Source organism: Coturnix japonica, chromosome 15, assembly GCF_001577835.2.
Source record: "Coturnix japonica isolate 7356 chromosome 15, Coturnix japonica 2.1, whole genome shotgun sequence".
NCBI lineage: Eukaryota > Metazoa > Chordata > Aves > Galliformes > Phasianidae > Coturnix > Coturnix japonica.
In genome coordinates, this window is record NC_029530.1 from 11331450 (window position 1) to 11357199 (window position 25750).

Consider the following 25750-nt stretch of genomic DNA (forward strand, 5'->3'; position numbering starts at 1 on the left):
TCTACTTGCTCTAGTAATCTCTGTTTACTAAACAACATTCTGAATGCCTGCAATCCATCCAGGTAGGTGCCTTCAGGATTAACGACTCTCAAGGAAAGACCCCCACATCCTCTTATGCAGCATGATCCAAAGATTTTAAAATTATTCCTTTTTTTTAGGAAAAAAAAAGCCACTAGAGTCTCAACTGCACAGAGTCAGGACTCAATACTCCTTTCCACAGACACAAACTTTTCTGAGTTTACTCTGTGATCAAATAAAAACTGATGAACGGAAACCACAGTGAGCCTGCTAATTTCAAATTTAGTGATGTCATCAGCTGTTATGGAGAAGCAAAGCTGCCAAACACAGGCTTTGGCAGGGGGCAGCAGAGAAAACATTCCATCCCCCCACTGGAGCATCAAATTGTTCTTTAAATCCTCATTGAAGAGCTAAACTGCATTAGCTTGCCTTTAACAAAGCAATACTTTGCTTCTCAAATGCCTTCCACCTACAACTCTCCCAGTGGTCTACAATGGTGAATGGACCTTAAAACAAGAGGGTTAATCAGACAAATCTTAGTGAACAACAGAGGCTACAAGCCTCAGCCTCACTTAAAGTGAAATGCAGCCAGAGCAGGGTTGTACTTCACCCCAGAAAGCAGTATCCTTTGAAAACTGTAATTTCAGGTAATTCAATGGAAATTATTAAATTGGCTCAGACTGTTTCACCCTGACAGAGTAGATTTTCTCTGAACAGCATCAGACAATTCAGAGGAGGTGTAAGAACCCCATGAAGGCAGACATAGGGTAATCTGCCCCTGGTAAATCCCTTGATCTCTATTAGAGATCAGCTTAAGCTCCAAAGCACGGGATTTCATATCCCATCTGAAGTTTTTGTTATCATTCATTTTGATAACACTGTCTAATCTCATTACTCTACATGATTTGTGTTTGCCATGGTCACATACCCACAGAGCAATACTTGCCCTCTCCTGGGTAGGAGCTCAGTCCCCAGCTGAAATGATGGAAAACAGACATTGCTGTTTTCTTCCCCACCTGTTCTTTGTGCTCCCCACACTGTGTCCCTGTCTCACCTCAGCAGCTGAAGAGGTCGCAAGACAACAATGAAGTAGAATGGCTCCATGTTGAACGCCAGTGCCATAAGCCCCAGGAATGCAAACAGGGTGACTGAGAAGTCAAAGCTGGAAACAAAAACAACAACAACAAAAAGCAAGAGCAATGATACGTCCCTAGTATTTCAGCAGAGAGGAGGCACTTGGTGTTGCTTCACCCTAACAGGATGCACAAGGCTAAGAGCAGAAGCCTGCGCTTGCTTCCTGTTAGTAGTCAGTCTTTCTAACGCAGCAATTTTTATCACCTCTCAAAACATTACTGTACACTCACAGATTCCAGCCTGAGGACAGATACTCAACGGGTCCCAGTCCAGTGGTTTTCAGGAGCAGCTCCACACCATAGACTGTAAATCAATTTGAGAGTCATGAACAAAAATAAGCAGCATTACATGGAGGGCTTATACAAAGGCTTGCACTTTGCACAGATGAGCAGCCTTTTGAACAGAGGAATGCTGAACACTGGTTTCACAGACACCCAACAGCCATCCTTACTCTTGGTGAGATGAAAAGGACAATTTCCCTCTAAAACAACAGATTTCTCTACAGTGGCCTACAAAACAGTTAACTTGGCTAACATGCTATAACATGGTTTCATACATAAGGCCAGAACATTGTGCCAGAATTCAGTCCTGCCTGTGCACTTCCTTTTATCACATGAAAAAATATCTAGCATATGGATGCTATGGGTAGCCTAGGCTTGGCCTGCAGAGAGAGATCTCAAAGAGGAACTATCTACTTTCCCCTCTGTTCTGGCAGCATACTGAGTGTGTTCTCTGGAAACAGAGCTGTCTATTTCCTTACTCCATCCTCAACTTATTATGAAACGACAAAACCATGTTGGGTGGCATCAGCTTACTTGTGAGGAAGACTATGTAGCTCCACGGGACATTCCTGGAGAAGAAATTCCCTCCTGCAAGACACAAGAAGAACTTTTTCTAGCCTTCCCTTTATTCAATCACCCAGCATCATAGCCAAGAAATGCGCTGCTAAGTTTCCTACCTTGCAGCATGAAGGTTTCAACAAGAATCCAAATTCCATTCACAGCCACCACAGTATCTGAAAAGCAAAGTAAAAATCCATTACAAAAACACTCCTGTATCAGATGATAACTACTACATAGGTTAACAAAAAGATTACAATATAAGGCATGCAGAAGGGGTAGTATTTCCAATTCAACTAACTTAAACTGTAGCTTGGAAGAGTCTCAAAACTCCTACCCAGACTTTTGTCTCCAGAAGGAAAGAAACCAAACAAAAACAATGATCTGAATCATGCTCAGCCATTTTTTACCAAAAATTATTTTACACACAGGTAATAACACAGCAGAACATTTCAGCTTCATCCCAGTTCTGCAACAAGATCTTGAGAACCACTATGTCCCCAGCAGCACAGGACAAAGAAAGTGCTCCAAGCAATGCTAAGCCACAGTCATCTTGGTTCCATCACTGCTTCCCACCATTCAAACCCAAGATCTGAAGGTGCAGGATGTTACCTTTTAACACCAATCTCCACACACCCCTACCCTCTCTTTTGCTTATCATTTTAATTTACAAAAATCTCTCCCCTCCAGTGCTCAAAAACAGCCAGCAAATTACTGAGTAGGAAGGGATTGTTTAGGACACAAGAAGCAGTAAGTGTAAGACACGAGTAAGCACTCTCTTCTCAAGAGCAAAGAATCATTATCCCTGGAAGTCCAGTTGCCAGTCCCTCCAGCAGCAATGATGCATGCACCTTCTGAAGGCTAAACCGGCCAACTGGCAAGACAGTTCCTTATCCAGAACCCTTCAGTTCAAGACAAAAACCTCAAGGCTTATGAAAGCTAACCACCAATGTAGCCAAATGCAACAGGCCAATTCCTCCACAGTAAGATCCACAAGAACATGGTGAAATAGTGAAACCCGAGTCTCTCCAGAAGACTCAACACAATGAGAGTTGCAAATTCAAGCTGCAGTAGTGGTTGGTACAAGCACACATTCCCTCCCTCTCTATCCAAACTCCGGAATTCATATAGGAACTATAGCTCAGCCCAAAGACAAACCCTCCCCACGCTGCATCCTTCAAGGGCCCAGCACAGACTGCATTCCTGACCCATGCAATCAAGGGAGCATCACAGAGAAACAGCTTGTTGCTCCTACTCACACATGGTGTATTGGAATACACGTGAATTCACAAGGATGTTGATGCCTAAAGGAAGGAAAGCATGACAAAATAAATGTTTAAGCAGTCTTCTACACCTTACACATCATACCAATCCTCAGCACAAAAATTAATAGATTGTAGATTAGAAACTCTTTGGGACCAAGTTGAAATTACTTGAGGAATTTTAGTGGCAATGAACTCCGTACCCTTAACCTACAGATGCCTTCTCCCCACCCCCATATACCAGTTCTGTGATGTGGACAGAGGTAAAAACATCTGATGAAGAACAACCCATCTTTGGAACAACACATGCTGTCAAGAAAGAGTAAATGCTGATATAGGCAGGACACTTATGGCAGCTGTACATCTGAATCAAGATGTTAACTACTCCCCTCCAGCATACAACACTGAAAACAAAATTACAAATAAGAACTTATTTCTGAATGGCTACATTCAATCAGGAAACTTCGGGCATGGAAGATAAACCACACTTGCAAGGCAGATTACATTTCCGATCTCCTTCCCCACAGCTGCACTTGATCTGTATGAGCACAGCATTCATATAATGGGACTAGGAAGCCTAGCAGCTTCTGTGAAAACAGAAGCCCCACTCCACAATCTCTGCTCTGAGTTGCTACCTGGGATATGGAGGAAGAAAAAACCTGTGAGCTCTGCTAGACTCAGTAACCATAAATCCTCTGTGCTGGGAAACCTCTATGCTGATAAAAGAAAACAGCCCTCCATGATCTCACACAGGGTTTAATTCACTACTGCCAGGAATTATCTTCTACATAAAACGAGGAAGCTCTTTCAGAGGACTCTGTCTTTGTATTAATTTTTACAATATATATTAAATATATATATTTAATCTTATTTCAGCACATGCTGTTATTAAAACATAGCTTGTTACCTTTAAAAATAAGGAATGCTGTCCGTGGAAGGTCATCAAACCAGTGCTCACGATTTCGTTTTGCCTGGAAGCACAAGAGCCATGATCAAAATAAATCAGTGCTATATCCACATGGAACACACGCAGCGATGGAGACCCACCTTATCCCTACCATCTGCTTTTAAATTGCCTTTGTTTCTTTCCCAACTTCTCTTTAATCACTGGCCTCCTTTGCATTCCTTTCCCCACACATTTCCCCTATTCTCCACCCATATGCACCTACCTTCCATTTTAAGCCAACAACTTCATAGAAATTGTAAAAATCCTTCAGACTGCAAAATAGAAAGAAACATCTGATCAGAGACTTGGAGTTGATTAAAACCTTAATCATCCTTGTCAGGCATCATCAGTAGAGAGTCCCTGGAAACTGTACACTCCTTATCAGCTGTGACTGCAGTTCTAATAACTCAACACTGACCTCTTCCTCATCTGGCCAGAGGTTACCGGCTGACAATACTCAGAATGGCATGCAATGCTACCTTCTTCTGTAAGATCTAAAGCCCACAGAGAAAACTGACAGCTAAACTCTGGAACTCTACCACTGAGGAAAGACCTCAGGCTTAGATAGCAAGCTCCAAGGAACAGAGATTGCACTACTGTCCATAAAGAAATCTTGGACAAGATTTAACAAGTCTTAACTACTTGTGTAACCCTTTTCAAGCACTTTTGAAAATGTTATTTTCAATGTAAAAAAAAAACGAAAAGAGACACAAAATCAAAGAAACTACAATGTAAGTGCTTATTTAGGTGCTCCCTGTCAGACCTGTAAACAGCTTTTAGATGTTGGAAAGCTAGGATGCTGAAATTCTCAGGCTTTTAGTGATATCATTAGGTGTCTACATCTAAGAATTCAGCCTTTCTCCTTATGCCATTTTCAACACTTCTTCATTACACATTAAGGCACACAGCTCTGGGTGCTACAGTAAGACCATCAGACCTGAGTAAAGGAGTATTGCTTTGATTCAGTGCTTTAAAAGTGAGATATCGCTCCCGGGTGCACATCTGAGGCTTGTAAAACCGCAACAGCCCTTCAAAATGCCTGAAGGAAATCCCAGATGGTCTCTAGGGAAAAAGAAAAAAAGGAATGTCATGGGTAGGGACATCAGACAGAAACATATACTGACTAGCATATTGAACTATCGCTCTGGATTTGTTTTAAGCAGGGTTTCTAAATGACCACAAGATGCTATGATAACTGACCCCCAAAGTACCAGAAGCTATTTATTTTAACCTGCTGAGTTTATCCCAGAACACAGAAAGCTCTCCTGGCAGTTGGTTCTTCCAGCTCATTAAGAGCTGTTCTCTGTTGCACCCACCCTTTAAGAGCTGTACAACCAGATATCCCAAGCAGAGCTCAACCACTCTTCTTGGGAAATCAGATGTCCTAACAGGTCCCCTATTACTACCACCTTTTTCAGACTATAAGTTCTTCTTCATAAATCCTTAATACAACCAACGTGCCCTAAATATGAATGAATTCACTGGAGGAAATACAATTATTCTTGAGCCCTACCTCTTTTCCCACTCCATAAGTTAAACAAGAAACCAACTCTCTCCCAAAGCACTCTGTCCCCCTAAAGAATTGTTTGCAGGTGAATTAGTACTGTCTTCACACCATCTATTCATGCAGTAGCTAGCAGCTGGACTGTACGTCACAAGTCTAACACACTCCTCCTGTAAGCTCTGGTGCTCAACAGACAAGTCCTCAAGTCACCCACATGGAAACAGGAAGAAATCAATGACCACCTGCACTCCAGGACAAGCTTCTCTCATTTTATTGAGGTACTTCCATTGCCTTGCATAGGGGCTGATGTTGAAATCACTTTTCTCCAGAGGCTGACCTCCCCACCTGCCACACCACAAGCTGCTCTCAGCCCCTCTGTAGTACACTGTACCTGTTTGGAGATGAGCAAGCGGTAGGCATGCTGTATGGCTGTGCGCTTGTGCAGCAGCAAAGACTTAAACTTCCTCTTCTCAATGTCATTAAAAGTGTCAAACACAACAGCAAGAAGCTGCAGAGAGAAGATGAGACATTTGATCATTATTTGCAACAATTTGAGACAGGAGCTCCTCAAACAGGCAGGAGCATCCAGTCTAGAGAGAGACAGCCTGCAAGAGGAATCTTATAAAGTGCTATGCTGGCTGAAGCAGAACAGAGTTAGTGAGGTCTCACTGATCATAAAGCCAAAGGCGGCCTGGTCTCTTAACTATTCACTATTGTTTTCCATAGCTAAGGCTACACCTCATGTATTCTAACAGAAAAGCAATATTAAAAGGTTTGCTACAATGCTGAAAATCTTCCCAGAAAGTGGGTTTTGAGGGCTGCTGTCTGGACTCATCCCTTATACGGGAGCTTTGGTATACATGTCAAAACTAACCCTCCATCTAGTATGGCAGTAGTGAAATCCAAGCCTTTTCCAGGCATCAAAATCATATCCCCTGGGTTGCAGAATTCCTCAACAACTTAGAAAACCCCTTTTGCACTGCCCACATCCTCACCTGAGCTGGTTTTGGCCCTGCCCTGGATGATGCAAGAAACAGAGAAAGTATAGCAGCCACTGTCATACTCCATGTGTCAGCACTCTTCAAATCCTGCCATCCGTAGCAATTCCACCCCTTTCCAACTGATTTACAAGGGATTTCAGGAAAGTCCAAATAATAAAATGCTATTTTACAATGAATAATTAAGACAGGGAAGGGCACTACACTTTGTATAACAGAGTATGCCACTCCAAGCATGATATTAATGTGATGAAAGTTGAAAGACACTCAATATCATTCTGTTTTCTGTGATTTAGTTCATTTCCTTATGGCCAAATACAAGTAGGCTTCTATCAGCAGATAAATTACCATTTCTAGAATTATTCTGCCGAAGAGTCTCAGATTATTTTAGAGCGCTTCTGGGAACAGGGAAGACTCTGTTGGGCAATGAACTCCAAATTAGGGCAGAGAGAAGTCAAATGCTTTAACAGGGTACTCACCAAGTTCATAATGAAGTACAATTCGATGGAGAGATACACTATGAAGAAGACACATGACCAAGGGTTCCGAGCATAAGACGGCATCATCACATCAGGGAAACTGTATCCAAAAGACAGACCGAAGCACTCAAATCCTACACTTCCCACTACATAGGTAACACCTTGTGTGCGCACCCACATTCATGGACCTGCACTTCTTTGCAAATCACAGTTGCTTACAGCACTAGCAACAAGCAGCAAGAATATGGAGGCACAGTAAAAAGAAAAAGAAAGAGCAAATTTCCTGCACATCCCAAAAAAACTAAGTGGATTTGTAGCATGGCTAAGGATTTTAACATAGCAATGACAGCAATATAGCCCTGGTATAAGGAGAACTACAGAATGACAACCTCGTCGTTGTCGTGGGGCCCGGAGTTCGAATCCCCCCTGTGGCGCAAGTGGTAGAAGTGCCGCTCTGCTACACAGAGGCTCGTATCCCGGGGGCTGGACTCGATGATCTCTAAGGTCCCTTCCAACCCGCACGAAACTATGAAACTATGAAACCTAAGATTTATTGCCTTTTGCTGATTTTCTAGTCCTCAGAACTCTCCCTAACAGCAGGTCAATATTTACTCACTGTTGTTATCCCATTTTTACTAGATAGGGGAACTGAAGCAGAGGAATAAAAAGTTACTTCACAACAATAAACCGCCATCTAACAAAGGAGTACAAACAGAAACTTTCCCTCCTTTGACCCAGGTCTAATCTTGCCCTTGTTGCCCTCACAATGATGAACTGGCCTGAGTGGCCTAGAGATAACTCTGTATTTGAGGTCACAGCGCCCTTAAAATACCAGTCCTTCCCATGCAGGCTAACCTAGGAAAATCTCTCTCATGCAGAGGGAAGTGGTTATATTTGTAGACAGCATTTCTGCAAATAAAGTCTCGATTCTGCTAGGATTTCTTCTGGGATAAAAGGAAAGACACACTTTTTTAGTTCCAAACTTACTTTGAAGTGGTCAAAAGTACAAAGAGATTCACGAGGCTGTTCTCCAAGGTATTGAAGTACTAAAAGAAAAAACACTCATGATATAATGCAAGCAAAATTTCATAGTGACATTTCATTCAAAAAGAAACTAGAAAACCAGCTCGTCAATACAGGCACTTCTACAGTTCCCTCATGCCTCCTAGTAGGAGGGTACTTTAGCACTGGTCATTTTTAAAGGCCCCTGAAAGGTGGTATATGAAGGCTTAAAACAATTAAAAGCTAATCTACACATTTTGCAGTAATCACTCTCAGTAAGTTACAGGCTTATAACACAGCAGCAACTAGCGGCTGCTGGACTTTGACAGTCACTGCCTGGAAAAGTGATAGATACCCCCCTTCCCTGAGGACAGGAGCAAGTGGCTTATTTGACTGAATTAAGACACCAAGAACAAGGAACAATTACATGAAAGCTCCCTTTGGGACTCTGAGGAAGTTCCACGTACTGTTTTCCTTCCCAGCAGGTGTTAACCCTGGGTAAAACTGCCAGCTGCCTTGTCAGACACACCCTCTGCACTTCTTCTGCAACAGCTAACATCTGGCCTCCCAGGTCACCATACAGAAATAAGCCACATCCACACAGTAATACTTGATTCTTAAACTAGAGAAGATAGCACTTCAGCACCCGTTCAAAGAATCAGTGACACTCACCGGATCCAAGTGGTTCGGAGAAAACAAGTAAAAACCTACAGAAACAGAAGGAAGGAGAGAGAAGAAACACAGAGTCTGTTTAGTTTCAAGCAAAATCAAGGGATCATCTTTTCACAAAGAATGAAGTCACACCAAGAACCAGAAAGCCATTCTCTTGCATCATGGAGAATATCATAGAATGGCTTGGGGAAGGAACCTCCAAGACCATCAAGTTCCAAACCCCATGCCATAGGAAGAGGGCTGCCAACCACTAGATCAGACTGCCCAGGAACCCATCAAGCCTGGCCTTGAATGCCTCCAGGGATGGAGCATCCACAACTTTTCTTTGCAGCCTTACCACCCTCTCCATAAAAAATATCTTCCTAATGTTTAACCTTAATCTTGTTTTAATTTAGTCTGTTTTAGTTAAAGGTCATTCCCCCTTGTCCTGTTAATATCAGACCACGTAAAAAGTTGGCTCCTCCTGACATACATTAAGCTTCCTTCAAGTACTAGAAAACCACAGTGAGATCTCAATGGAGTCCTTTCTTCTTCAGGATGAAAAAGCCAAGCTCCCTCAAAATTTCAACATAGAAGAGGTGCTCCAGCCCTCTGAGTAACTTCATTACCTTCTTCTGGACCTTCTCCTACAGCTCTGCATCCTTCTTGTGATGGAGGCCCCAGGCCTGGATGCAGTACTCCAGACAGGGCCTCACAAGGGCAGAGCACAAGAGGACAATCCCCTCCTTGCCCACTGCCACCCCTCTGTTGATGCAGCCCTGGATAGGCCTTCCAGTCTGCCAGAGCACAATGCTGCTCATACCCAGCTTTTCCTTCACCAGAACCCCGAAGTTCTTCCCAGCAGGGCTGCTCTCACGGAGTTCTCCCAGTCTGTATGCTTATCTGGAATTTAAAGTTCAAGGAGGGAAGGTTTAGACTGGATGTCATGGGGGAGTGGCGAGGTGCTGGAACAGGCTGCCCAGAGAGGTTGTGGAGTATCCTGAAAGTGTTCAGGACCAGGCTGGATGGGGTCCTGAGTAAGCTGGTCTAGCACCAGATCTGGAGGTTGGAGGCCCTGGCTGTGGCAGAGGGGTTGGAACTTGATGATCCTTGGGGTCCCTTCCAACCCAAGCCATTCTACAGCTCTATTATTGCCCTAACCCAAGTGCAACACCTAGAACTTGGGCTTGTTGAACATCTTTAAGTTCCAATGTGCTCACTATTAGAACCTGTCCAGAATGCCCTAGATGACTCCCCTTCACTGTGTCAACCACACCATGCAGCTTAGTGTCATTAGCAAACATGCAGAGGGTGCACTCAAACCCATCATCTGTGTCACTGATAAAGATGTTGAAAAGCATCAGTCCAAAGACAAGCGGGAAACCACTCATGACCAGCCTCCATCTGGACACAGAACCATTGACCACAACCCTCTGGCTGTGACAATCCAACCAATTCTTTGCCTTGGCTTTCCTGATCCCATCCCAGATTATCCAAGCAGCAAAGAATCATAGAATAGCTTAGGTTGGAGGGAACCTTCAAAATCATCTAGTTCCAACCTCCCTACTGTGGGCAGGATGCTAACTACTTGATCAGGCTGCCCAGGGATCCCACCCAACCTGGCTTTGAATGCCTCCAGGATGGAGCATCCTATATTCTGCCCAGGCCACCCATCCCTGCTTCCATTGCCTGTACTTTTCCTTCTTCTCCTTCAGGTTGACCATCAGATTCTTATTTAACCACACTGGCTTCCTGCCTCTCCTGCCTGGTTTCCTACATGGGTGGATGGAGAGCTCTTGTGGCCTCAGAAAGGTGTCCAAAAAGAGCTGCCATCTCCATTCCATTCCTGTGTTTCTAAGGACAGTTTCCCAGATGATCTCATAGTTTCTTTAAAGAGCTGCAAATTTGCACTCCTGAATTTCAAGGTCCTGACTCTTCTCTTTGCCAGGCCCATGTTCCTCAAATACCTGGAAGGTCTTCTCCATACTTGTTAATACATCTCAGTGACATTTCACCGATCTTTTAGGAAAACAGTCATTTTGAAGATAGGACTGTAACAGGAATGCTACAGACATGCCTTCATGGAAGTTTTAGACTAAATTTAAGTTGACAGAGCATCAGAAATGCATACTTCCATAAATAAAACTCACCCAGAATGGCAAAGATCACCATGAAGAAAAGCAGAAGGAGAAGAATGTCAATAAATGGTGGGAGGGACTGGAAGATCTGACGCAGGTTTCTGAAAATGGAGAAAACATTAATAAACTAAAACTTGCATATTTTATCTTCTATATGATAAGTGGGGAAAAAAAAAAACAAAACAACAACAAAAAACCCCACAAACACAAAAAAACAAATAACAACAACAACACAGTACACTTGAGAATGACCTTCCTCTCACACCTTCTCCAAGTATTAAAGGTAAAGAGCAAAGTAAACTGACTTCAAGCTACTTATCTTCCCTTTGCAGTCAGCTCAGGTACTTCAAGTGATGAGAATTACTCTGTCAGCTTTCTTTCCCCAGACTCAAGACACTACCTTTGTAATGCACTGAGCAGCTTAAAAGGCTGAGCCAGAGGCAACGCATCCCCATTCGCATGTAGTGGTCTTTGAGGTAGCTTATGCTGATGAGGATAGTACATAAAAGCTTGTGTTCTGCAACTATAGCTAAAGTTACTACCTACAATATTTCCCTACATAGACAAGACAACAAGTAAACAATCTCAGTTACAGAAGATTGCTGAGAACTGAAGTGCTCATGAAAGATGCTTCTTTTCCCTGAGGCGCCTGCAGGACCAGCATGCTTTTCCTCCACCCTTGCCATAGGCATGAGAACGGAAAACCCAGTGATCTGACCACTCACCTCCTGACTGCACCACAGTAGCGGCAGTCTACCAAGAAGATGCAGCGCAGAGCTCTCGTTATGCGGACATGTGAGGTTTGGCGCACCAACACCACAATGGCTTCTATAAACTGTACAAACAGCACACAAGTCTGCAAAAAAAGGGGTTTAATGAGAGGCACAGCTCCAGTCTTCCTTAGGAAAGACAAAGCTCTCACTGATCACCCATTTCTTCAGGCAGCTGCAAAGTGGGAAGGGTCTCCAAGAAACCTCACATTAATCATATGGCAGCTGAGACACGTCTGTAAGCTGCACTTCTACAGTAAAGGGCAACAGTTACTGTGGTTCTTTGGTCCCCAAAGATGCTGATGGAGAAACACTGACAATCAGATGGCTGTCAGCAGCTTTGTTGATGATGCAAAGCTGGGAGAAGTTACTGACTCACCAGAAGGTTGTGCTGACATTCAACAAGACCTGGACAGGCTGAGATACAGGGGGGAGAGGAAGATGAGGTTCAACAAGGGCAACTGTAGGGCTCTTACACCTAGGGAGAAATAATCATGTGCAACAGAATAGGTTAGGGGCTGACCTGCTGGAAGGGTGCTCTGCAGAGAAAGATCTGGGTGTCCTGGTGGCCAACAGGTTGGCCATGAGCCAACAGTGTGCCCTTATGGCCAAGAAGGCCAATAGTATCCTGAGATACACTGCACGGAGCATGGTTTGCAGGGCAAGGGAAGCTCTCCTCCCCCTCTGCTCTGTCATGGGGAGGTCACATCTGGAGCACTGTGTTCAGTTCTGGGTTCCCAGTCTGAAGCAGACAAGCTACTGCTAGAGAGAGCCCAGTGGAGGCCACAAAAATGATGAGGGACCTGTGGCATCTGCCTTATGAGTAAAGGCTGAGAGACCTGGGACTGTTCAGCCTGAAGATGATAAGGCTGAGAGGGGATCTTATAAATATTTATAAATATCTAAAGGGAGAGAGTCAAGAGGATGGGGCCAGGTCTTTTTTGGTGGTGTCCTCCAACAAGATGAGGGGTAATGGGCACAAGCTCTAACACAGGAAGTTTCATCATTATGACCTAGACAGGCTGAGACATGACCCCAGGAGAACCTTGTGAGGTTCAACAAAGCCAAGTGCGAGATACGCATCCAGATCGGGGCAATTCCCACTACCAATACAAGCTGGAAGATGAAAAGATTGAGCATAGCCCTGCCAAAAAGGACCTGGGGGTACATGGCAACTGGACATGTGTCATGGAGTTATCTAGATCAATCTATGTCTGTGATGGGGGGGCAGTAGGCCCGTGGGCCCCCCAGCCCCCAACAAATGGGAAGGGAAAAAGGGAAAGGGGTAGGGAGATGGGAGCTGGGCTCAGGGAAACAAACAGAGCAGCAGCAACAATCTAAGGAGGAAGACTTACCTTACTAACTATGATGTTGGGATGCAAGATTACACAATATAATACAGTCTAATTGAAACTGAGGCTAATAAATCAAGCAAAATGAGAGAGAGAGAGAGAGAGAGAGAAAGAGAGAGAGAGAGGTTTCTGAAGACCAAGAAGCCTACTTTGAAATTGAAGGCACCCTGGCTTGGAAGCACACCCACACCTACTACCAGGCAGTGAGAGAGAGAGCCAGCATCACTTCCATGACGTGTTTCCCTCTCTGACCGTGAGGTCCTCTGGGACGTGCAGTTCTTCTTCTCTGTGCTCCACAAGATGTTATGATTTGTAATATGAATAGCAAAAATTATAAAAGCCATGACAACATGAGCCACCACTGTGCCCTCACAGCCTAGAAAGCAGACCATACCCTGGGCTGCATCCAAAGCAGCATGGCCAGCAGGATGAGGGAGGGGATTTGCCCCTCTGCTCTGCACTGGGAGACCTCACCTGGAGTGCTGCATCCAGATGGGGAATGGTCAGTGCAGGAGAGATGTGGAGCTGTTGGAGCACAGCCAGAGAAGGGCCACTAAAATGCTCCAAGGGATGGATCACATCTGTCCCACAAGGACAGGCTGGGAGAGCTGGGACTGTGAGAACCTGAAACCTGGAGAAGACTACAGAGAGATCTGAGGGAGACTTCCAGTATCTAAAGGGGAGCTGCAGGAAAGAAGTGGACAGACTCTTTATCAGAGTCTGAAATGACAGAACAAGGGGAAACAGTTTCAAAGTAAGAGGGTAGATTTAGATTGGATATAAGGAAATGTCTTTTACAGCGAGGGTGGTGAGGCACTGACAAAGGCTGCCCGAAGACGTGGTGGAAACCCCATCCCTGGAGACATTCAAGGCCAGGCTTGTGCCAGGCTCTGAGCAACCTCATCAAGCTGTAGATATCCATGTTCATTGCAGAGGTGTTGGACTAGATGACTTTTAAAGGTCCCTTCCAACTGTTAAGGATTTTATGATTCCATCTGAACATGAGAAAAAATTTTACTTTGAGGATGACAGAGCAGTGGAACAAGCTACAAAAAAAGTTTGTGGAGTCTTCTTCTCTGGAGATATTCAAAACGTACCTGGACACTTTCCTGTGCAACACGTTGCAGGGAATCTGCTTTAGAAGGAACTGCACTAGATAATCTCCAGAGGTCCCTTCCAACCCCTACATTTTCTATAGTCCCATGAGCTTACCTTCACCATAGTCCTCTTGTGTCTAATGAATGTGTGGAAGCCCAGCCATCTCATCTTCATTGAGAGCTCAAAGACTACCACCATTAATGCAAACAGCTCCAGGGTTGCATGGACCTGTTAGAATACAGCAAAGCTTAAACCAGTGCTTCTGATTACTTACACAAGCACAGAGGCCATGCTTCTGCCCCCTCTTTCTCCAAGAAGCATGTGAGTTTGGCAGCTTGGGACTGCAAAATTTTAGCTGAAGTGCACAAAGCAGAACTGCAGAGATGATTTACACAGAGAAGAGTTTTCTCTTGAAATAACCACAGACAGTATTCTGATCAAGCTCAGGAAAAACACAGGAGCATCTTGCAGCAGGGAAGGACCCCTTCTCTATTGGGACTTGTAAGAAATTTCTGCCTTTGTGGTACATTTTACAACTTCCACTTTAATCATAGCTTAAAATTCAAATGCAGTTATGCAGCTCTGACTCATTTTAAGGAACATTTAGATTCAAAGGCTGTCAAATTCTTTTACATCTTGATACATACTCAGGGTGCCACTAGCAGCTCCAAAAGCAGATGTAAATTCTCCCTCTAGGATCAACAGCTCCTAGCACTGTGCCTGACAATGGTACCTTATGAAGCAGTTGTGGACCAATACTATACACCCCAGCTTGTCCATTCCTTCTTGAAAACTGTATTTTTTTTATATTTTTTTTGAGGGTTAGATGTAAAACTTCAAGTTAAACACGTGTTAAAAAGAGTTCTGACAACTGCAGGAAGAGCGGACATGAGAAGGTTTAGCGACTTGTCCCATGCTGAGAACCAGTGTGTTCTAGGCCTATGCACCCACTGGTCCTTGTCATGTCACTGGATATCACTGAGAAGAGTGATATCCATCCTCCTGACACTCACTCTTTACATGCTTACAACATTAATTGAAGTCACCCCTCAGTCTCCTTTTCTCAGCGCTAAAGAGACCCAGCTTCCTCAGCCTTTCTTCATCAGGGAGATGCTCCACTCCCTTTTACTGTCTCTATGGCTTTGCACTAGACTCTCTCAAGCAGTTCCCTGTCCTTCCTGAACTGTGGGGCCCAGAACTGGACACAATATTTCAGATGCAGTCTCACCAGGGCAGGATAAAGAGGGAGGAGAACCACTCCTGACCTACTAACCACAGCCCTTACAATTACACCCCAGGATGCCATCAGTCTTCTTGGCCACACAAAGGACACAGTGCTGGCTCACAGTCATTCTGCTCTCTACCAGGACACCCAGACCCCTATTCCCTATGCTGCTCTCCAACAGGTCAGTCCCCAACCTATACTGGTACCTGGGGTTGCTCTTGTCCAGATGCAAGACTTGCCCCAGTTATATTTCATTAAGCCACCCAATCAAAGCACACACACATTCCTGAGCTTTCTCAAGAAAAACAACAACAACAAAACAAACAAACAAAAAAACCCACCACCCAAACATTCTTCTACACAGCTACTAAAGTTAAGATCTACACAAACTTGGTAACTAGAAAAGTGTAACTTTCAAAGTTGGTTTATGCACCTCAGATGAAAAAAAGAAAAAAATAGCATGTTTTGTTTGCTGGCATATCTGCTGTCAACCATTTTACAGAACAAGCCAGATGGTTCTCTTGCTACTGCTACCTTCTTCTTCTCCTTTTAAACTTTTTGTACTCTTACCCATCCCTGCAAAACATGCAGAATTCTACATTATGCCCCCAAAGTACTTACAAAGATGCCAAGACGGAGCATAGGAACAGCTGGTGCCTCGCAGAGAGACAGCAACAGGAGAAGCAGAGCAGCACTCAGCTCCATTAGGTAGAAAAGGTGATTGTGTGCAAAGAGGTAGGCAGCAAGTGCTTTGGTATTTTTGGGGTGAGTGAAGAATTTATCATTATTTTCTCCTTCCTATGGCAGTAGGGATAAAATGAAGGGAACAGCATTAGTGATTCAGTACTATATCAGAGCTTTCCACCTAACTTTACATAGTTCCCAGAGTATTCCCACTTTACAGTCTGACGTTCTTCTGCTTACAAAAGAATACTGAAGATGCACGGGGCATCCCCTTCCATTCATAAGCACATTTCGGCAATGAAACTCATCAAAATCCACAAACCCCCATTTTGGGAACTCTCGAGTCTTTTCAAAAACAAGAGCAGCTGCAGAAAGCTTTATAAAGGCAGGCAAACTTCAGTCTGCATCCCAACACAAACACTGCGTGTCATTTACTTGTAACCATCTGCATATGTCTGCAGCCTTCTTTGATTAAACTTCTCCAGGACAGAACACAAAAACACATAGATAAACTATAGAGCACATGGCTGACAGATGCTCTGCTCCTTATCTTGGCCTTATCTTGTGTGAAAACATGCTTCAGAACAGGCAGTAAAGGAATATGAGAAGGGAAACAAACTCCACGAAAAATTAACATGTATCTATGCTGATTTGTCACTCTCTCTTAACAAGAAATCTTGATATTAAGGGGTCAAATATTCCATCTGAACAAATTGCCTACAGCTGATTTTAAATAGCTGCATCATCACTATTTTCACTCCTATGAAAAAAGCTTAGTTTGCAGAGAATTTAGAGCAGTTTACACTTAGAACCATCCAGCAGCTTTTTTTCTGGAGCCAATGGTCCAAGACAGAGGGCTTCTGTCACTTATAGGAAACTGTCCTAAGAGATCACTTTTCCCCAGCTGTGATATTCATGTATATATTTATTTAAACATATTTCCAGGTAAGCAATTACTGTAAGGATATTAAACAACTACTATTGCAACAGAATAATTGTGATTGCAAATGGATAATAAGACTGGGAAACAGGACAGAGAGGAGGCATTTGAGATTCAATCAGGAGACGGTCTTAAGTGCTTCTTATTTTGGCATCTCACAGGCAAGCTCATATTCTGAGTAAAAGCAAAAAAAAAACACTGCCAGGTCAGGGAGTCAGATTGTGGGCAGGACAAAAGCAGCAGCAAGCTCCATCCAATGCCAGCCCCCCAGTCCAAGGGAGAGCAAGCTTAGATCAGCAGGACATTCTTATTCATGTCTGAAAAAACACATTTGCAGAATGAAAAAACAGTAGCCAAACGATTATAAATGTGACTGGACAGTAAAGGCCTCCTATTTAGACAAGATGTTTGCCTGCAGCTACTGGTTCACATAAACAATCTGCATACTTTTAAAGTTACCTCTACTCCATTTCAAGGACACTGTAATTATGGCCATTGGTCAAGGCAGGAGCAAAACTAATCTGCATCCGAAGGGCTAAGCCTGCTGTGTACATTAACATCAGACACTGCAACAACTCACTGAAGCTTTGCAGAGCATCTCCAGTAATCATGAGTTAGCCTAGGAGAGGCTGGGGTTACCATTCTATTGCCTTTGCTGCTCCAGCATACAAATAAGCTGAAGCATTACCAAGGTCCTAGCATACCAGGCCATAATGTGTCAGGGGAATGATATTCCTCAGTTCTGCAGGGTAGGAGCTTGGAGGAGCAAACATCAGACACTGCAGCAATTTAGGCAACAAAGTCAATCAAGTCCAAAGTACCTAAAGTTGCAATGCAACTCTCCTTAAGAGAACAAAGAGGAACAGGGAGGAAGGACGGCCAGGGAGCCAGGACCACCAAATGTCTTGACAAACCCTTTGAGGTACGCTCTGGCATATTCCCATTCTTTGAGCAGACTCCTTTCTAAATTTTAAATAAACCTGGAGACTGAAGCCCTTCTTATAATCAAGAACTATCATAACATCAGAAAACCATTTTTTGCACCGCACACCAAGCATCAGGGCTCACCTGGAGGTAGATTGCTGCCTCTTGGTAGTTCATTTCCCAGTTGTATTGGGCAGAGCTCTGCTGTGCACAGCAGTCCCCTGGAGCAGGGCTGGATGCATCATTAGTAATGTCATAGCTACCTCCATCTGTAGCAGTACAAAAAGAGAAAAACTGGTTTGCAATTAAGTGAGTAGAGATTGATCAGGGAGAATACCAAGTAGCCAGGTAGTAGGACAAGATAAAAGCATAAAGATGTGACAGAGAACCCAAAAAACTGGCAGTTTGTACGCAGAGTAATGGACCATTCCAACAGGATCTTTTAGAAGACACACTAGGACTCAGCACTGACATCAGAATGCCCCTAGAAAAATCAAGAGAAAAGACAGAATCCCATTTAACGCAATAAGTGGGTCTTTGGCACAGGAGAATATAGAATCGCTTGAGTTGGAAGTGATGTTTAAAGGCCCCTTCCTTGGCCAACACCTCTGCAATGCACAGGGACACCCACAGCTCCAACAGTGCTCAGAGCTCTGTCCAGCCTGACCCTGGCTGTCTGCAGGGATGGAGCATCCACCACCCCTCCAGGCAGCCTGTGCCAGTGCCTCATCACTTTCACTGTAAAAGACTTTCCTTATATCCAATCTAAACCTACTCTCTTTTACTTTGAAACTATTTCCATTTTTCCTATCTCAACAAACCCTCCTATAGAGTCTGTCCTCTTCTTTCTTGCAGCCTCTTTAGATACTGAAGGCTGCTCTCAAGTCCCCCTGGAGCCTTCTCTTCCCCAGGCTGTACAGCCCAAGCTCTCCCAGCCTGTCCATGGAGGTGATCCATCCCTTGGAGCATTTCAGTGGCGCTTCTCTGGCTGTGCTCCAACAGCTCCACATCTCTCCTGCACTGAGCATTCCCCATCTGGATGCAGCACTCCAGGTGAGGTCTCACAGTGCAGAGCAGAGGGGCAGATCCCCTCCCTCATCCTGCTGGCCATGCTGCTTTGGATGCAGCCCAGGGTATGGTCTGCTTTCTAGGCTGTGAGGGCACAGTGGTAGCTCATGTCCAGCTGCCATCCACCAGCACCCCCAGGTCCTTTTTGGCAGGGCTGTGCTCCATGCTTTCATCCCCCAGCTTGTACTGATAGTGGGGATTGCCACGATGGCGGTGCAAAACCTTTCATGTGGATCTGCTGAAGCTCCCATCCCTTGGGTATGTGGACTGTACCATACAGCTTGGTGTCATCTGCAAACTGCTGAGGGTGCACTCAATCCCACCATCAATGTCATTGATGAAGACATGGAAGAGTGCTGGTCCCAGTACTGACTGACCCCCTGTGGGACATCACTCATCACAGATCTCCATCTGGACATTGAGCCAGACATTATCACTATGACCTCTACTCTGTAGGTATGATCTCACAGCCAGTTCCTCATTCATCAAAGAGTCCACCCGTGAAATCTGTGTTTCCCATTTGGAGAGAAGGATATTAGAGAGGGACCATGTCAAAGACCTTACTGAAGTCCAAACAGATGACACCAGTACCACTTGTCCACTGACAGTTATACCACCACAAAAGCCCACTAAGTTGTCCAAGCACGACCTGCCCTTCACAAGATCTGCACTGGCACATTCACAAAATACAACCAATAGCCAAACTATAAATAAGCTAACAGAAGTCTCTAAGGATGTCCAACTTACTAAGTAAACATGAGCTTACAAGAGAAATACTGTTTTTTGCATTTAACAGCAAGAGGACTGGGGAAGAAGGGAGCACAGGTCTACAGATAACATGGGAAAACAGTTTAAGAGCAGAGGTTGTACAGTACACTAACAGCAGTAGCACGGTATTTTCAGGAGAACGTGCCATTTTGGCAGAGCTTTCCACAGTCATTAAACAATGCATCTTTGCACATTCTTTTTGGCGTAGATGAGTACTGATATCCTTCCAATGAAATGAAATAATAAAAAAAAAAGGACAAAAAACAGATTTTGCTGATCTGAGACTTATTTTAAATTGTTTAAGGGATGCATTAGAGCATTATAAAGCAATACTTTATTAAACATTTGTACAAGACTTCAAAAAAAATAAAAATTCCATTTTAAATATACAATTGAACTGCAAAAAAGCAAGTCCCAAGCATGGACACACAGAGTGCCCACCCCAGGGGAAAGCTAAGTAGGACACACATAGAAACACCACAATACTTGCTCATGTTGCATTCTACAGCCTCAGTATTATTAAGACAAATGAAAACAAAACAAAAAATGTTACAGTCATCATGTATCATGCAAAAAGATAGCATCTCTTTGTTTCTTCTTCTGGGACAGGAACAATTATTTTGCAGCTCTAGGGCCATGTGCAGGGCTGCCCTTGCACTCAGGTTCTTGCAGCCCTGACAGCTCTCAGACCACACAGGTCTCACCCTAAGGGTGAGGCACTATCATCCTCCATAGCCATGTGTTGCCAAAGAGGGAAAATCTAAAATTATGTTGATAATGCAAAAAGTGCTGATATCCCCCTTTTAAAAGCACAGAAGCTGTAATAAAGTAGTTTTTTCTCTGTGTTAGGGAAGAAGGGAAAAGTGACAGAAAGATTATTTTCCTCTCTTATCAAGGTATGTTGAAGATTTGCTGCACCTCTTTTCTATGATAAAATAACCCTCGCTAAACTGGGGGATTCAGGTTCTCTACAAAACCCTCAGGAGTTACAAAGAGTCTGCATCCAAGACTCTGCGCACATCAAGAGGAATAGCACTGCTTGCCCCTGTGAGGTTAGAAAGCCCCATGCCAAAGCACAGCCACAGAGGCCCCTCCCACCCCACATCACACAAAGGTAACACTTACCTGAGCTGTGAAAGCTTCCCAGACTATGCAGATTGCTGAGACTCCCACAGCATTAAGCCTGCTTCTCTTCTTTGGTTTCTCCATACTCTAAAACACCACGCCAAGTTTGCATGTTTCAATGTAGCCCGCTGCTGCCCAACGTCCACATACTTTGCTGGGTGACAGGTACCAAGCACAGCGTATTTCTATCACGCCAAACTCAAAACTGTCTGTGCCAGCTGTAGCACTACTTGAGCAGCTCTGCAGCATGACACTACAGCTCCTGCACTCCTTGTTCCAAATGGCATGGGCTGCATGGTAGAGCTGCAGGAGTAGAGCCCAGACCCCTGCACAGCTCCTTTGAATAGTGAGTACCCGGAGAGCATCCAGCCACCTCCTGCAATTCAAAAGGTACTGAGATGGCAGGGAATCAATGTCTTGGCTACATTAGCTCTTCCAGGGAAAAGGGACATGTAAACAAGGCTACCAACCATGCCACCATGTCACTGGAACCTGCTCCAGTGTTTAAGGACATCAGAGCACACCATGTGCAAATCTACAAAGTTGTGCAGTACTGAACAGAACACCAGGATACTGCACATACCAAAAGGTACCAAGTTACCTCCAGTCTTCAAATAATGCTGTCAGAGACAAAGCTTGCTTTACAAAGGACTAACTCATGGAAAAGCTGTGCCACAAGAGAAATAAAAAGAAAAACAATGAGGATATATTTCATACACAGAAGACTCACAGCTGACACAGAAGAGATGTCCCAGCGAGATCAAGCTTGTAAATATGAAACAGTTATCAGAGATAGAAGCCATAAACAAACGAACAAACAACAACAAAAACTCTAGAAGCCAAGACATCCTCCTCCTGTCTATACCAGCAGCATTTTGTAGGGACAGAGAATAAACAGTGTATTGGCAAAGCGCTTCAGTGCAGAGCCACACTTTGAGGATCAGTTCCTTCCCCCATCAGGTACCAGAAGGCTGCTCTAGCGCCCCTGAGGCAAGAACATCATCTGTGTAACAAATATGAAAAACAATAATAAATTCGAAGAGCATCTCTGACTGTTTGCTTGGCAGCCCTCCAGCTAGCTAATTTCCTCAGCTGCTCCCATGATAACAATGACACAGACTAATACAACCTCTGCTCCGTGCTGCAGAACATCCCCAGCAGCTTTACCATTAGTACTGAGCTCAGTGAAATAGGAGGATCTCCCACAGTCCCGGAGGTAGGTAGCTGGCCACTCTCTCCAATGCGTGGCAACTATGGCACAGCAGTGCTGTATGGTGGGAGCTGGGGAGCAGGAGGTAAGGCAGAGCCAGGGCTTCCCCCTACCAAAGCCAATTCTCACAAATGGGAAAGCATTTTCCTCTGCTCTCTGCATAACTACATGCATTCTCCCCTCCCCTTTGAGGAAGGTGGCTCAGACCTCAGTTGAAGTGCTTCCCTATTGCTGTCCTAGAGGAGGATGTTTGAACACAGGATGGATGTTTGCTGGACAAATGGATTTTAAGTATGAGCGTGGCTGTAAAGCAAAGCTCTGCACATCAAGCTCTCTTATTTTGGCATGTAGCAGGATTTTGCTCACCAGAGAGCATGAGGAACTAATGGGAAAAGTCAGAGTGCTGACATTGCTGACTCGCTGTAGCAAGACTTCTCCCCTACCTCTCTCAGCAAAAAAAAAAAAAAAAAAAAAAAAAAAAAAAGGAAAAAAAAATAGAGGTTGGTGAAATTCATGTTGTGAGGGGCATGATGACAAACAAATGGAGCTGCTTACAGATGGCAGAGCTTCCTTCCAGACTTGTGGAACTCATCCCTTGTGCTCCCTGAGATGGGAAAGAGGGAGGGGAAAAAAGAAAGACAGGAAAAAAAAAAAAAGAAAAAGCAAAACCAGCTGGCTGCTTACACAGGCATCCGGAATGATACTGCCGGGACTCCAATATTTCTATTCAGTGCAGTGGAGCATGCTCCTGTGTAAATAGTTTCCATATGTCATCATTACAATAAAAAACAAAAAACAAAAAGAAAGGAAGAATGAGCATAAACTCTCCAGAGCCCAAACCTTTCCCTTCACAAAACAAACTTCCTACTCAGGGGAAGTAAACTCTCTCCAGGCAAACAAATTTCTCTCATTTAGGGGGGGGAGGGACAGGCGGGTTCCTGCAGCCATTTCGGGAGCGTAGGAAAGTGCCAAGGAGGGAACGGGGAACAGAGCACATTCACAGGAACCAGGGAGAAGCCATCCTTCCCAGCCAGGCTATTTTATGCCAAGCTGAAGATAATTAGGATTTTCAATGTTTGATCTTCGGTGCTTGCATTTGTTTTAGTAAAAGAAAATAATTTAAAGATCCATCTGGTAACCTCCTATCAGCTCGCTACAGGCTAGCTCTTATGTTTGCCTCAGAGTTTCCCCATTTTGGCTCTCATTAGCCTGTTTTGCAGATGTTCTGCTTCCCAGATCCAACAGGCTGTTTACAGCGTTTCACTGAAACAGCTTTAGATGCCTCCAGTTAGACTCCAAAGCCACACGTCTTCACCTGACTTAAGAGGGCCTTCTCTGAAGGCTGAGAAAGGTCTTGGTGGGTGCTGCTGGCTGCCATCCTGTCCACACAGTGCTGTTTCAGTAAGCATATCCTGTTGACAGAGAGCTGCAAACTGCATGTAAGGCAAGGCAAGTAATGTAATTCAGCAAAAATGCTACTGTAGCTACATATGTCATTCATACCAGTGACATACCCCATATACTCAGTGTAGAACAACAAAATGCAACCTACTAGTGTAAGGAGTTGCATTCACTAGCTGCACGTCCCCTGGCAAGCAAAGAAGTGCAGAGGATGTGAAACTTTGGAGGCAGGACATCTTCATTCACATTGCCTTGAGAGAACCTGGCAAGTGGGTACATCACTTCTCAGTCAAGAAGCATGCTTTCAGAGACCTTTTCCTGGGAGAGCAGGGTCCCGGTTGGAGCTGGACACCCTTCCAGAAGTGCCCGCTGACCAGGGCACTTGGAGCTGGGCACGCTTCCTAAGCGTGCTGCACAAGCCTGCACAGACTTACTACTCAGCCTCAATGGTGTGAGCATCTCTCTCATCTGATTGCTGTGTGAGCAGCAAGAGCACAAAGCAGCCCAGGCTGCAGTTTCTCACTGACTGCTGCACTTCAGCATTTAACTGGTGCCTTCTCATTTCAAGCACTGCATTTCTCAGTGCCATACCACCTCAATTTCTTTCACCATCCACCTGGACTGCATTCCTGTTGTTACCCAGACTTTACTAGAGACAGGTTTATGCTTTCAGTTTAAGAGAAACATAACCGGGAATCTAGCAATACTGTATGTGCACTATGGAAGATGGCAGATCCCAGAAGCACCAAAGCTGTCCTAGGGATCCCATTGATCTCACACATGGGACTGGCTGTAGCATCAGATTGCCATGCTGGTTCCCTCAGTAACTTGGCTCCAGAGAGCATGAACTGACAGTACAGAATAGGATGACAAAGAGTCTTTGTTACCTCCAAAGACCCGCAGAAGCACTCCTCTCCTGGATAGCCCTTCATCAGCTGAACCACACGGTTTGCCCACTATGGGAGATGAAACTCCATGAAAATGTGAAAAAAGGGTGGCAAGCTTTCCCCAGCACGAGCCCTAAGGTACCTTCAGTTCCAAAGCCCAGATTTTAAACTGCTCATAAGGCTGTTCATAAACCTCATCAGTGTCCAGGATGCAGGCAGATCCTAAAGGTGTCAAGTCTGTCAGCAGTGCATCAGCATCAACGTTGCCATTTTCTCTTCCAAGTGTCTACAATGCCACATAGCTTCACCTGAAGCCTAAAAACAATTTACCATCAGTTTGTTGCATGGGAAAAACAGGGCATCTCTAGCAGAGCACAGGTGCAGGAGAAACAGCACACTGCTGAATACATCAAGTCAGTGGAACTGAGTCAGAACACACGTAGCATCCTTGGGTTCTTTGTCCTGTTGAATTCTGACAGCACTCACTGGCTGTGAACACCAACAAGCAAAGCCACTTCAGCTTCCTAGGTAATACACACAAGTTTTCAGAACATGCATATGGCCACTTCCTGTTAGTGGCAGAAGACAATTGAAGGTTCCCATCCTCGCTTTTATTTGAGAACACATTGAGCTCTTACAGCATAAACACGAGCTCACTTCACACTGTCATCTGCCACACTACAGGGAGCTGAATCCGCCCGAACAACGAGCAGATGTCCCCCAGCATGGTAAGCCACTTTTTATACATTATTGCCTCTTATCAACTGTGCTGCCTATCTTCTTATACTGAATACAATTCAAATGCTGGATAGTTTAGAGGACCGCTATATCCTCACTAACATCTGCACCACAAACACTACAAAACACCAATGCATAAGCTAAACTCAATGACAGAAGAACTAAAGCATCACAGGAAATTGCTCTGTTCCAGTAGGCACTGTGCCTCCGCACAGCTCTGCTCTGAGAATAAGAGCCGGCATTGAGGTAATAGCCTGCTCCATGCTCACTAACTGATGAGCTGTGAGGATTCACATGAACATTTCCTACCTGTCCCACCCTGCTGGAGACAAAGAGACATTCCTAAGTAAAATCAAAGAAAATAAACAGGAATAGGCTTCAAAGAAAATAGGGATAAGAATAATTCATGGACTTCATGAAAAGGTCTACACATTCCTGCAGGGGAGCCAGAACCAGGCACCTGCACAATCTGAGTGCACAGAACAACCCTGCTACTTTTAACAAAGCTGCAACTGCAGTGCTGGATGCAAAGTATTTACAAACAGCATGACTCACAGAAGAGGAATGCTGCATTAGGAAAACATACGTA

General features: G+C 44.4%; 1 protein-coding gene across 7 annotated transcripts in view; it reads right to left on the reverse strand.

The window, feature by feature from the left end:
- Positions 1-25750, reverse strand: part of TPCN1 (two pore segment channel 1) — a 49915-nt gene that overhangs the window by 8854 nt on the left and 15311 nt on the right. For 6 of the 7 annotated variants that reach the window (XR_001558546.2, XM_032447960.1, XM_015878159.2 and 3 more), the window contains exons 2-18: positions 18109-18233; positions 16038-16214; positions 14306-14419; positions 11697-11827; positions 10984-11072; positions 8855-8889; positions 8168-8226; positions 7181-7280; positions 6095-6211; positions 5137-5261; positions 4423-4471; positions 4161-4224; positions 3251-3295; positions 2111-2167; positions 1968-2021; positions 1383-1455; positions 1073-1180 (exon numbers count right to left, since the gene is read on the reverse strand). Coding sequence is in view for 6 of the 7 variants with exons in the window: in XM_015878159.2 (XP_015733645.1) it covers positions 1073-1180; positions 1383-1455; positions 1968-2021; positions 2111-2167; positions 3251-3295; positions 4161-4224; positions 4423-4471; positions 5137-5261; positions 6095-6211; positions 7181-7280; positions 8168-8226; positions 8855-8889; positions 10984-11072; positions 11697-11827; positions 14306-14419; positions 16038-16214; positions 18109-18233 (1522 nt within the window). In the remaining variant the exon portion in view is untranslated. The remainder of the gene's footprint in view (positions 1-1072; positions 1181-1382; positions 1456-1967; positions 2022-2110; positions 2168-3250; positions 3296-4160; positions 4225-4422; positions 4472-5136; positions 5262-6094; positions 6212-7180; positions 7281-8167; positions 8227-8854; positions 8890-10983; positions 11073-11696; positions 11828-14305; positions 14420-16037; positions 16215-18108; positions 18234-25750) is intronic. The other variant, XM_015878160.2, reaches the window with a different exon arrangement.